We start from the raw sequence: 13519 nt of genomic DNA, 5'->3' as shown, positions 1-13519 counted from the left end.
CTCCTGACCTCAGGTGATCCACTCGCCTCGGCCTGTTAAAGTGCTGGGATTACAGGTGTAAGCTACCACGCCCGGCCTGGGTTAACTATTGAACCTTGTTGTAAATCAGCTGTGCCACACTGACTTAGGGTCATGTGCCCCCTTGGAGAATGTGAAAAACATGCTCTCCCACTGACAAGTGCACGTGCAAAAACCTTTTGGCTTAAACCATTCTGGGTGATTCGTAGGCTCTCCCATGAAACCCAAACTCCGAGCCCACGTCAGGTGGCCAGTAAAGTGGCTGCAGTCCCCTCCACGCCTGTCACCCTTCACACCACCAGGCCCTGCACACCATCTCCTCCCAGGATCCCGCGACGCCCACAGTGAGGGAGAGGAAGAGACTACCAGTCCCTTTTGACAGACAGGAGGTTCCCGCTCAGAGAGGTTGGACGCCAGGCCTGGAGCCACAGCCAAGCCCAGGGGAGGGCAGGGCCTCGATCAGCACGCATTTGGTTCCTTACTCTTCCTGATGAGGGCAGTTTTGAAATCAGCAAATTCAGTGATGGGGACAGAGATGGGGAGCTTCTGAATGTGGCTGCAGGTGTTAGTATAGAGGCGTGAACTGGTTCTAGGAAATTCCTAGGGTGGCCTTTGAATGTTGTCTTTTTAGAACTAAATCCTTGCTAGGTGTCCCCTGCGTCACTCTTATCTTCTCCTTCATTGCCCTTATCACAATCTGACAGGCCCCACCTGCGGTTCTTAGCTGTTTCCCGTGCTTAGAAGGTAATGTTGGCATCCCAGGACCCTGGTGCTCATCAGCCCCATGATAAACAGCTGTGAAACGCATCTGGCTAAGTGTGAGATGGTGCGGCTGCCACAACCCCTCCTGCCTGGCCTGAGATCTGGTTGGAGCTTGTGTCACTGTCACCCTCTCGGTCCTTAAGCCCTTCTCACCTCTCTTTCAGTTCTTTGCGTGTTTGGTGATGATCGCCTATGGAGTGAGTGCCTTCTTCAGCTACCAGGCCTGGCGAGGAGTAGGCAGCAATGCGGCCACCAGTCAGATGGCTGGCGGCTATGCCTAAACCACCTGTGCCATGGCCCCCTCTGGGGCTGAAGCCGCCGCTGGGTCACAGAGCAGGGTCGCCCTGCAAGCCCAAAGCTAGGGAGCCCTGCGCGGAGTCAGCCCGACAGGGACTGCATTTGCTCCTCTCTGCCCGTCAGACACAAGCTCTCACAGCGCTAAGGAAGCAGGCCCAGGCTGGCAGGCATCTCGGCTTGCAGGAGGCCAACCGCTGAGACCTCCTCTCCATCCCCCTTATTCAGTGGAAGGTGACGGGGGATCGGAGGCTGTGTCTCTGCCTTGTCTTTAGAGGACTTCAGCGTCCAAGACTGGGGCCCACCCTTCTCACCAGCACTAAATGCACTAACAAGGACTCCAGACCTGCAGCCCCAGACCCGCCGTAGTATAAGCCTAACAAGCAACATGTAGCACCTTAGTCTTTGTTCCAGGAGAGCTGAGCAAGCTCTTGAAACCACTCTCCTTCCTTTAAACACCGTTTCGACCAACCTCTCCCTGGAGCCAACCTGTAAAAAGTGGGTTGATTGTTGACAGCTTGGTCTTCCCTCCCTGCATTTCAGACATACCAGTTACTGAAAGCAAATCAGTTTTAAGTGATTTCTCAATGCTGAAAAGCCTGTCCAGGTTTCCTTCCCTTTCCCAAGCCTCTCTCTGTAATACTCCCTTTGGGCGAAGCTAACATCAGTGCCGACTGCCTCCTTGACCTTGCTGACTAGGCACACGGGACGCGAAGGAGGGAGGGAAGCAAGGCCTTGCCTGGCGAGTTGTCACGTGGTTGGTGGTGACTGTTTTATTATTTTTTAATAAAAATAAAGATGAGAAATTATTTGGACAAGATGTTGGCAAATCACTTTTGCAGGTGCTTGTAACCTCCAGGAGACCTCAGCTTGACCGAAGAAGATGCCTGCTGTAGGGCAGTTCACGTTCTGGAGTCGTTCAGCACCACCTGCCAACTCTTTGACCGGAGGAAGGCTGCCTATACTTCCTGCTTGCTGGGTCTGGAACAGTCCTGGTTTATGCTGTTTGTGCTGGCATAAGTAGAATAGCACAGCCTTTTATTCTCACAAGTGACTCAGTTTGACAATAACTTAGTCACCCTTGCTTTGGGCAGGTTAGATGAGCTTACTGAATCAAAGATTTCAACAATATCATCTACCTTGAAAGTCTGTGAAGTTTGGAGGTCATATAATCAAGGTGGCTGGCCATGCTGCCTGCTCAGAGCTGGTAGAGACAGCAGAGGAAAGCAGCCGAGTACTCCTGAGCTTATTTTTCCAACACCACAGAGCAACGATCTCTGAACAATAAGGTAAAAGCATTCCTAGGTACCCTCTGTACCCTTTTTATTTATTTTATTATTATTTTTTTTGTGTGTGGAGATGGAGTCTTGCTCTAGTGCCCAGGCTGGAGTGCAATGGCACAATCTTGGCTCACTGCAACCTCCGCCTTCTGGGTTCAAGCAATTCTCCTGCCTCAGCCTCCTGAGTAGCTGAGACTACAGGTGAGCGCCACGACACCCAGCTGATTTTTTGTATTTTTAGTAGAGATGGGGTTTCACCATGTTAGCCAGGATGGTCTTGATCTCCTGACCTCGTGATCCGCCTGCCTTAGCCTCCCAAAGTGCTGGGATTACAGGTGTGAGCCACCACACCTGGCCAATTTTTTTTTTTTTTTAAGAGACAGCGTCTTGCTCTGTTGCCCAGGTTGGAGTACGGTGCCACAACTACAGCTCACTGCAGCCTTGACTGCCCAGGCTCAAGCAATCCTCCCACCTCAGCTTCCTCAGTAGCTTGGACTACAAGTGCAGGCCACCATGCCCAGCTAATTTTTTTTTTTTTTTTTTCTGAGACGGAGTCTCACTTTGTCACCCAGGCTGGAGTGTAGTGGCGTGATCTTGGCTCACTGCAACCTCTGCCTCCCAGATTCAAGCGATTCTCGCTGCCTCAGCCTCCCGAGTAGCTGGGACTACAGGTGCGTGCCACCATGCCTGGCTAATTTTTTGTATTTTTAGTAGAGATGGGGTTTCACCGTGTTAGCCAGGATGGTCTCGATCTCCTGACCTCGTGATCCGCCTGTCTCGGCCTCCCAAAGTGCTGGGATTACAGGCATGAGCCACTGTGCCCGGCTGATTTTTAAATTTTTTGTAGACACTGGGTCTCGCTATATTGCCCAGGCTGGTCTTAAACTCCCAGCTTCAAGTGATCCTCCCACCTCAGCCTCCCAAAGTGCTGAGATTATAGGCATGAATCACCACACTTGGCCCTGGTATAAATATTAATAGCATCACTTTTTACTCTAAAGTCTCAGAGTTTGAATAATAAATTAGTCCTTCCAGGAGTAAGTTATAAGAGTTTGGTTTTAAGGAAAGGCATTGCACTTAAATGTAAAACAACATCCCAGGCAAGTTAGAGAGCTCACCCCTCTTATGTTTCCAACATGAATCAAAAAGCCTGTTTCGGGGGGGACATTAAAGGCAGTCAATGCTAAGGCTCAGCAATTTGCGTGACTATTGCTTCCCATTGGGGAGGAGTCCTAAGCAAGAGGACTGGGGCTTCCTCACCCCAGGGCAGGTGGGAGCCCCATCAAAGGTGGCACCTGACATCACAGTCTAAGTGTCTGTGGATGGACAGACAGGCTGCTAGTTTATTTTAAAAGAAATGAGAACATCTACTTATAATATTAAGTGACAACAGACTTGCCTCCTTTTTTCTGAGCAGAAAGGGTGAAAACCAGCCAGGCATGGTGGCTCACACCTGTGATCCCAGCACTTTGGGAGGCGGGTGATCACCTGAGGTCAGGAGTTCAAGACCAGCCTGACCAACATGGTGAAACCCTGTCTCTACTAAAAATACAAAAATTAGCTGGGCGTGGTGGTAGACACCTATAATCCTGGCTGCTTGGGAGGCTGAGGCAGCAGAATCACTGGAACTCGGGAGGTGGAGGTTGCAGTGTGCCAAGATTGTGCCGTTGCACTCCAGCCTGGGCAACAAAAGCAAAACTCCATCCCCCCAAAAAAAGAAAAAAAAAGGGTGAAAAACCAATTTGCCTTTATCATTGTTTTTTCATCATTTAATCTCTGGACTTGTCCACTGGCCTTTTCTCAAGCAGGCAGGCTGGTCCACAGGTCTTAGCAAGTGCCCCCAGCATGCCTGGGCTGTGGTGGACAGTCCCATTTATAGACAAAGCAAGGGAAAGCAAGCCCAGGAGAGGTGGCATTTTGAAAAAAAAAATGCCTACATTAAAGAAAGAGTACGACTCATTGAGAATGGTGGTTCTTGCAAAACACCTAAAATTTTACTCATGGTACAAAAGTATTTAATAAGTGACACATCAGTACAGAAAAACACAGAGCTTGTAGCTTGTCCTTTAAAACCAGAATGGCCAAGTGAAAAGTCAGTACAGATTCTTATTTTTACTATTAAAAAAAATCAAAGGGACACACTGGGAATTGAACTACTATGCTTTTTCTTTGTTCTAGAGATGACATATATGTTTTCTGATAAGTAATCTACCACACATTGCACTAAATCAAAGCATACAAACAGCCAGTAAAGCTGTGCTCTACCTGCTACTCATGCTGGGCTGGACAGTGGAACACCATCTTGGTAGAAGAGATTTTGACAGGAAGAAACTGCAGAGTCCCTACCTAACCCAGAGAACCTTACAAACTGGTTTATACACAAAGGATTTTCAGCAAACATGCAAACACACTAACATGCTATAGGAATATGTTTTAGTCTATTTCTAGCACACAGCATACATTCATAGGTGCCCAGTAAAATAGGAATGAATGCCAATGTAGAAAGCATTTTTGCCTTCACAGTACTAACACCGAAAAAGCACACAGCATATAATACTTTGATCTTTAAGTGGATAATCACGGAAGTTCCAAGATCACATCCACTAGGTTAGCCTGAGTATTCATCTATAAAACTATATTTTTTTCAAAAATAATGCTTAAAAGAGACTTCTAGAAACAGTGGGACTACATCAGGACCAGAAGACAGTGACACAAGGACTGCAAATGTTAAGACTAACAGTAGCTTTTCACATGGAGCTTTTATGTAGAGGACGTCTCCTTCTGTTGATTCCTACAGCCGAGACAAGATGTGACCACAGGAGATTCCAAAATCTCAAACTGGGCTTGAGTAACACCCTAGATAAACATCAGGAACCCCACTGAGGCTGAAGTACTGAAACTGTGGCCCATGTGAAAAAGAGGTGCAAGTGCACAAAGATTCATGCAGGACCTGCTGGAACAGAGGGTGGTGGCGGCAGGTTAGTCCACACTTACACACCAGCAGGTATGCTGGGGAAGGGCCCCCCAGGTGGAGTGCCTGACATAGGGCTCGCTCCAGAGGCGTCTGACTCAGAAGCTCCTGAGAGAGGTGTCTACTTGAGGTGCGGAGGAGTACTATGGTTAATGAATACAAGGTGTTGTTTCAGGATAAATAGGTCCAGGAGGGTTAGGTCATTTTGGTTTTGACCTATCAATACTTAACATAAATGAAGAGTTACATAACAGAGTCAGTCTTTCCAAGATGTGTTCTGTCATCATGAGCTGAGCCTACTGGGCTGGTGACATCCAGAATGATCCCATTCATTGGCTGGAGGTAGGACCTAGTGCCGCAGATTGTTCTGGGAAGCTGGCAGAGAAGATGATTTGCACAACGAAGTCACCACTAAGCCACTGCTTAAGTCCAGTCCTCGGCCTTCTTTTTCCTATATGAGAAAACAACCAAAAGGAAGGACTAGAAAGAGTCCTGGCTTGGAATCTTGCCTCTGATATGGGGTAGGCAGAGCTGAAGTTGGGAACGTGGACCTCCACAGTACATAGGAAGGGAACACAGGTTATTGGTTATTCTGCATTTCTGCTCAATACTGGCTTGCCCTAGTCTTAATTTTTTTAAATATTATTTTTAAAGAGGTAGGGTCTTGCTCTATCGCCCAGGCTGGAGTACAGTGGCTTGATCATAGCTAACTGCTGCCTGGAATTCCTGGGCTCAAGTAGTCCTCCTGCCTCAGCCTCCTGAGTAGCTAGGACTACAGGTGTGTACCACTACAGCTGGCTAACTTTTTTATTTTTATTTTTGTAGAGACAGGGTCTTGGTATGTCACTTAGGCTGGTCTTGAACTCCTGGGCTCGAGTGATTCTCCTGCCTTGGCCTCCCAAAGTGCTGGAATTGTAAGTATGAGCCACTGTGTCCAGCCTGGCCCTGGTCATTCTTAAAATGCACTCTTAAAAGGTACCTCCCGTCACTGGAAAACATTTTTCTTTCTTTTTTTTTTTTTTTTTTTTTGAGATAGGGGTCTTGCTATGTTGCCCAGGCTGGAGTGCAGTGGCTACTCACAGGCACCACTGCTGTGAATACAGCCCCAAACTCCTAGGCTCAAGTGATTCTCCTGCCTCAGCCATCCAAGTAGCTGGGACTACAGGCATGCACCACCACACCCATTTCTTTTTCTTTTCTTTTCTTTTTTTTTTGACACAGGGTCTGACTCTCTCACCCAGGCTGGACTGTAGCGGTGCAATCACAGCTCACAGCAGTCTCAACCTTCTGGGCTCAAGCGGTCCTCCCACCTAGCCCCCAAAGTAGCTGACTGAGACTACAGATGCACACCAGCACACCAAGATAATTTTTGTATTTTTCATAGAGACAGGGTTTTGCCATGTTGCCTTGGCTGGTCTCAAACTCCTGAGCTCAAGCCATCCGCCTGCCTTGGCCTCCCAAAGTGCTGGGATTATAGGTGTGAGTTAACATGCCCAGTCTCCTATTTTTCTTATAAAGAGCTTGCATTATAAGAAAAGCAAGGCAGGGCCAGGTGCGGTGGCTCACGCCTGTAATCCCAGCACTTTGGGAGGCCGAGGCGGACCATGCTTCAGGAGTTTGAGACCAGCCTGGCCAACATGGTGAAACCCCATCTCTACTAAAAATACAAAAATCAGTTGGGCGTGGTGGCAGGTGCCTGTAGTACCAGCTACTCGGGAGACTGAGGCAGGAGTATCGCTTGAACCTGGAAGGCAGAGGTTCCAGTGAGCCAAGATCGTGCCACTGTACTCCAGCCTGGGTGACAAGAGCAAAACTCTGTCTCAAAAAAAAAATAAATAAATAAAAGAAAGGCAAGGCAGAATGAGACCTGAGACCTGCTTTTTGGGTTTTGTCCTTCTGATTAGGAACTCTAAGATGGTACCTGGGGCTTGTTTCATGAAAACATGAGAAGGTCCCAGCCACAATAGAATAGCAGCTCACTCTTCTGATGCCTCATCGGCCAGTTTGAAGGGAGAATGATGGGGGAAGTGCGGGAGGTTCATGTTCGGTATTTCTCCCTGGAATTTTCTAAGTAGCTCAAAGTGGCTAAATAAACAGGAGTAGTAACTTACTGCTCTGTAGTCCAAAAACATTTCTTTAAAAGCCAGAAAATCTGTGAAGGTGAGCAGCATGTCGAATATGTCACCAGCCACTTCATCCTTATGGTGCCTGCAAATGGAACAGATGGCTGTTTCGTGAATGAATGATGAGACAGTCCTCAAGATTGCTTTCGTTTTTCTTTCCACCACCCCAGCCCCACCCCCCGCATTATTTTTGTTTTGTTTTTTTAGAGACTGGGTCTTGCTCTGTCACGCAGGCAGGAATGCAGGGGGGCAATTATAGCTCACTGTAGCCTTGAACTCCTGGGCTCAAGGGATTCTCCAGCCTCAGCTTCCGGAGTAGCTAGGCCCACAGGTATGCAACACCACACCTGACTAATTTATTTTTTGTAGGGTCGGGGCCTCACTATGTTGCCCAGGCTGGTCTAGAACTCCTGGGTTCAAGTGATCCTCCTCCCTTGGCCTCCCAAAGCACTGAGAACACAAGCATGAGCCAATGCCTGGTCTTTTCAAGATTTCATTAAAAGGTTTGAGGGCTTCCTCCACAGGACCTAACCACCAAGGGCATGCACAGGAAAACAAACAAAACAAGGAGGGTCTTTTGGTCAGCCTAGGGAGGGAAGAAAGTGAGAAAACAAAACAAAACACAAAAATCAGTCAAGCTCAACTCACTGTAATGTTGTGGTGAAAGCTGCCATGTTGAACCCAGGAATCCGCTGCAGCAGCTGTTCTTCAATATATTTTTCTACCAAAGAAATCTGCAACAGTGGAAAGGATTTTGGTGAGATCATACTTTGGGAAAACGAGACTTCTTTTCAGAAAGCCTGCCCAGCCCTTTCTAAACATTTCCTGACGTCTGTGTGCCACAATCTACACTGAGTGCCAAGGATACCAAAGAGGACCAAAACACAGCTCCTGTCCTGGAGAAGTACTCAGCCTGGTGTGGAAGAGAAGCATTAGCTGATAATGATGCTGTAACAGGGTGGATGCTCTGACACAGGTGGAGACAGTGAGTAGCACAGTGCCCACACCCACAACCCAGTGCAGGATGCAGTAAGTGGGGGCTTTGCCTCCTGGGTAGAGGGCATCTGTGTAAACAGAACATATGGACATGGAGGCAGTCACAGGTTCCTTCTGGGCAGGTTTGTTTATGCCATGCTTCTGTGTTAAGAAAATAAAGCCTTGGAGGCCGAAATGGATTCTTAGATGACAGAATCCCAGGGGGCTATTAAGAGGCCTCAGGGTAAAGTGTAGAGACCCAAGGGTGACGAGATGAGGTTCCTGGGTTCCAGTCTTGGTTTTTCCACCAAATAGTTAGTGATCTTGGTCTCAGTTTTCACTTTTACTTAATAGTCATGCATATGTGACTGGAGTATATAGAAGAAAGAAAGAGTATGTGACAACAGAAAGGTTTGTCAAAAGCATGCAAATGCAAGGTATGAAGAACTCATGTACTGTGATTAAAAGCAGGATTATGATAAGCCAAACGTCTTTTATTTATTATCTTTATTATTATTATTTTTTTAGAGACAGAGATCTCGCTGTGTTGCCCAGGATGGTCTCAAACTCCTGAGCTCAAGTGATTCTTCCACCTCAGCCTCCCAAATAGCTGGCACTACAGGTGTGCTACCAAGCCCAGGTCAAACTTCTTTTAAATAAGAAGCTGATGAGGTAATCAAATATTTGCCTGAAAGCCTTTTGGAAAATAGCCCCAAAGGCTGTGCAGAGGAAAATGAACTTAAACCAGATTCTAATGAGGATTCCTGGCAGTGTACTGGTGGCATATTTTAAAAGGCAGCAAATTTCAATGTCTTTTGATTCTAAATTTAAATTTTTAAAAAACTCTGACCTCCTGGTAGGAGACATAGAAATCTACTTACATATTCATTAAAAATAGGTGTGTAGATGAGTTTATTCTCTTCTGTGTCTTCAAACTCCAGGTAGTACTTGTCCATGAAATTTCTCTGTAATAACTGGAACTCGTCATCTGAACCACAATGGGGAAAATTTATTCTTTTTAATGGAGATTACCAACCATTATGATTTATAAGTAGGCAGGATCTATGTCAGCAGTACTGCTTTCTCAATGGTCAGTCTCTGGAAGGAAAGCTGATGTTTTAAGAGGGTATTAAATGGGACCCTGATGTTGAAATAGCCCAACCTTTTTTTCTTTTTTTTTGAGCTGGAGTTTCTCTTGGCGCCCAGGCTGGAGTGCAATGGTGCGATCTCGGTTCACTGCAACCTCCACCTCCAGGGTTCAAGAGATTCTACTGCCTTAGCCTCCTGAGTAGCTGGGATTACAGGTGTGTGCCACCTCGCCGGGCTAATTTTGTATTTTTAGTAGAGACAGGGTTTCATCATGTTGGCTAGGCTGATCTCGAACTCTTGACCTCAGGTGATCTGCCTGCCTTGGCCTCCCAAAGTGCTGGGATTACAGGTGTGAGCCACCGCACCCAGCCTTCTTTTCTTTTTAAATTGTGGTGAGGTATACAATTTTTTTTTATCATTTTAATGTTTAAGCACACAGCTCAGTGGCTTTAAGTATGTTCACATTGTTGTGCAATGATCACCACCATCCTTCAGTCCATTTTAACCATACCCACACAGGGTAGCTTGGGAACTCCCTCACATCACTTTTCTGAAAAGGAATGAATTGGTTCTCTCTTATTTTGATATAACTTCAGCAGCAGTTGTGGAAACAGTGTAGTGATTAAGATTATGGGGTCTGAAAGAGGCTAGCGCGTCTGGGTTCGAATCGCGTCTCAGCTACTTACTAATTGTGTGACCTTGGGTAAGTTACTTAATTTCTCTAAACCCCATATAAACTTCTCATTTATCTGGAAAATAAGAATGGTTTATGGTAGTTATCATATAGGATTGGAAGTGGAATTTAGATGAGAATTCATGTAAATAGATTAGTTCATAGTGAACACTTAATAAATGATAGGGAATGGGGAATCTTTTTTTTTTTTTTTTTAAATTGAGACAGGGTTCTCCCTATGGTGCCTAGGCTGGTCTCGAACTCCTAGACTCAAGCAATCCACCTGCGCTGGCCTCCCAAAGTGTTGGGGTTACAGGTGTGAGCCACCGTACCCAGCCCGGAATAAGGAATTTTAACAACTGAATAGATTATTTCTAAAAATAAAAGGAAAGTTTCAGAAAGGACCCAGACCTTGGGATAAATTCTGTAGGCTCACAGAAGGCTCATTTTCCCATAGCATATAGGGTATAATAGGCAAGAGAACTGAATGGATTCTTCAGTATTCCCCCGAAATCCCCAAGTCCACATGGGAAACGAGCTTAATGATGAAACATCTATATTCAGGAGTTAAGGGCATGAACCTTTATACCTGAAGGTATAAAAACTTGGTCAGTAATTTTCATACTAAATGGATTAAGCCATACAGCCAATAACACCAAATAACAGTGTTCTTTTCTCAATTCTCATAAAACTTAAAGTCAACAGAATTTTCTCAAATGTAAGTTTTCCCCTCCTACATACTTGTCTTAAACCTCTGGGGACTGTTACTGCTTGTCTGTTACTTAGCAGGTTTCATGGATGCCCAAATACATCCACAAGTAGGAACTCAAAACCTAGGAAAATACAGAACCACCTGAAGCTTAATACCTTGTTTTCTTTATGGCCATGTGTGCCTATGGTTATGGTTTTATGTGTTTATTTTCATTTTTATTTTTTCCAGACGGAGTCTCGCTCTGTCGCCCAGGCTGGAGTGCAGTGGCACGATCTCGGCTCACTGCAAGCTCCACCTCCCAGGTTCACGCCATTTTCCTGCCTCAGCCTCCTGAGTAGCTGAGACTACAGGCGCCCACCACCATGCCTGGCTAATTTTTTTGTATTTTTAGTAGAGACGGGGTTTCATCGTGTTAGCCAGGATGGTCTTGATCTCCTGACCTCGTGATCCGCCCGCCTCGGCCTCCCAAAGTGCTGGGATTACAGGCGTTAGCCACCGCACCTGGCCTGGTTTTATGTGTTTTATGGCATGAAAATGTTAAAACTCAAAACTATCTAAAAATGAAATTGCTCTTACCCTACATAACAAATAGAGTAGATCATTATTTCCTATAGTTTTGCGAAGAACGCCACACTGCTGGTGCCCCATTAGCCTGAGTCAGTCCCTTCCAGGCCTCTGAATCTATGCTTATTAGATGTTTTCAGAAGTACTGGGCTGTTTGTTTCTAAAACAAACTGCAGTAAGCCTTTACTTAAGTATTACATTGTGCTACATTAAAAATTGCAGGCAACTTGATGTTTTCTTTTTTTAAAATTAACTCTCCAAATTGATTTCAATGTCCTTAAAGAAGAAGCAAGCAAGTCCTTAAAAACAGTATCTTAAAAGCTTACCCATGATAATGTCCTCTAAATATCCAACCACAGCATCAAATTCTGCATCAGAGGTGGAGGAGCTGAAAAACATGCCTGGATTAGGTGCTATTTCAAATAATGCATTAAAAAAATGTTTTTAGTATGGACGTTTTCAAACATGCACAAGAGAAAAAAGAGTAGCAAAACGAACTTCCCATCACCCATCTTCAACAATTAAGAATGACTGATTGTCTGATCTAGTAAGTCCAAACAGAAGAAAACACACTCCGCACGTTTGTGACATGAACGTTCAATGTCATGACTCCACTTTAATAAAAACCCGTTCTCCAGGCTCTTCGCTATCACCCCATACCTGTCTGCTTGTGAGCATGAACACGGCACGGGCGAAACATCTGCCAGGCGGGTCAATTGTTCAGGAGTCCGGGAGGCGGGGGCCAGGGAGGCGTGGAGGGGCCTCGGGCGCTCAACCCCTCCAGGCTTTGCTGACAGCTGAGGGTTGGCGGCTGGGGATTGTGATGGAGGCGCTGATCAACAGTGACACCCGCCTCGCACTCCTGTCCTGCGGGGCCCGAAACCTGCGGCCTTAGTACTCTACAAAACGAAGGCCTGGAGCTGGGACGGCACCTTGGCGGCCCGCATCCTGCCCGGCCCCTAAGGACACCTGTTTTATACGGTCAGGCCCGGGGCGAACGCCCGCTGCCCCCGGCCCCAAGTCACCTACGCCCTGGCGGAGCTACTCACAAAGACAGCGCAAAGCTCTCTTCTTCTAAGGCGTCCATCGCCGTCGCCCCGAGTAGGCTCCAACCCCGCCCGCGGCCCAACTCGCATGCAGGGCGCGGCGGCCGGCGGGGTTAAGGCCTCTCAGCCAAGGCCGCGGCCCGCTCACTGCTAGGTCGGGTCAGCGCCTGCGCGCCAGGTCCGGCCTTGGATACCCGCTGCCGCCACGCGTCGGCCCAGCCTCTACGCCCCGCCTGGTCCTCTGCGCGCGCCGCCAACGCCGCAGGTCCAGGCCTCGGTGACTGCCGGAGGGGCGCGGCGCCCCGCCTCCCGTCACCATGGCCACCGCAACCCCTTCCACCGCCTCGCGGCTGGCCGGCAGCCAGTCACAGGCGCGCCTTACAGATGCCGGGGCCGGGCAAGACAGGGAGAGGAAGTCCCGGAAGGGAGTGCGGAGGGATGCGGGGCCTCGGCGAGCACGCGTTGTGTGGCAACTCGGTCTCACGTCGCCTCATTTTACGGATGAAGGAATCGAAGCCACGAGCCTGAATTTTCTCACTCGCAACTCGAGAATAAATTGCGCCTCCCTGACTGTGGAAGATTAAATAAGTAGTTTAAGGCGTGTTTGAAGAGCGCTTGTAAGTTGCCAAGTCGCTGGAGAGCCAGTCCCTTATCCCTTGAACCAGGTGATGCTGACGTCTGATTTCAAGACAGTTCTTACCCCTCGTGGAAGGAAAGCCCTATCGCAAGAGGTAGATGTCTTGTAATTTACATTATAATCTTCGCATCATAAAGATTACTTGGCAGTAATTGGTTTCTTGACTAATTATACAAGATGAGAATTGAAGAACTATTTTGAGCCACGCAATCAGGAATCAGATACCTTTCAGGAAAAGGCCTCTTCAAAACTGCCAAACTTTGAAAAAGGATTCGTTTGAGCTGATTTCTCTTGATTGGACAACTAAGCATTGTGTCTCTTTAGTTGCATGATACCTTTTGGCCAAAGTGTGGTATATGACTAGAGGAACTAGAG

General features: G+C 47.2%; 2 protein-coding genes across 4 annotated transcripts in view; one reads left to right on the top strand and one right to left on the bottom strand.

Annotated features, from left to right (window-relative positions):
* The window catches only part of PLLP (plasmolipin), a 30346-nt gene extending 26663 nt beyond the window's left edge, over window positions 1-3683 (top strand). Inside the window, exon 4 of one of the 2 annotated variants that reach the window (XM_054533962.2) lies at window positions 1917-3683. In XM_054533962.2, coding sequence (XP_054389937.1) covers window positions 1917-1970 — 54 coding nt within the window. In that variant the 3' untranslated portion in view covers window positions 1971-3683. Of the gene's footprint in view, window positions 1-944 lie in introns of both variants that reach the window. The other variant, XM_002826461.6, reaches the window with a different exon arrangement.
* A 643-nt stretch (window positions 3684-4326) lies between these two features.
* On the bottom strand, window positions 4327-12730 carry ARL2BP (ADP ribosylation factor like GTPase 2 binding protein). Of its 2 annotated transcripts, none has more exons than XM_063717069.1 (6): window positions 12122-12424; window positions 11788-11849; window positions 9305-9411; window positions 8097-8182; window positions 7437-7533; window positions 4327-5776 (listed from the first exon to the last, which is right to left on the bottom strand). In XM_063717069.1, the coding sequence occupies exons 2-6, from the start codon at window positions 11789-11791 to the stop codon at window positions 5675-5677; spliced, it is 396 nt and encodes a 131-aa protein (XP_063573139.1). In that variant the 5' UTR covers window positions 11792-11849; window positions 12122-12424; the 3' UTR covers window positions 4327-5674.
* Window positions 12731-13519: the final 789 nt, after the last annotated feature.

Source organism: Pongo abelii, chromosome 18, assembly GCF_028885655.2.
Source record: "Pongo abelii isolate AG06213 chromosome 18, NHGRI_mPonAbe1-v2.0_pri, whole genome shotgun sequence".
NCBI lineage: Eukaryota > Metazoa > Chordata > Mammalia > Primates > Hominidae > Pongo > Pongo abelii.
The sequence above is the reverse complement of the archived record's forward strand: the minus strand, read 5'-3'. Positions and strand labels throughout refer to the sequence as shown.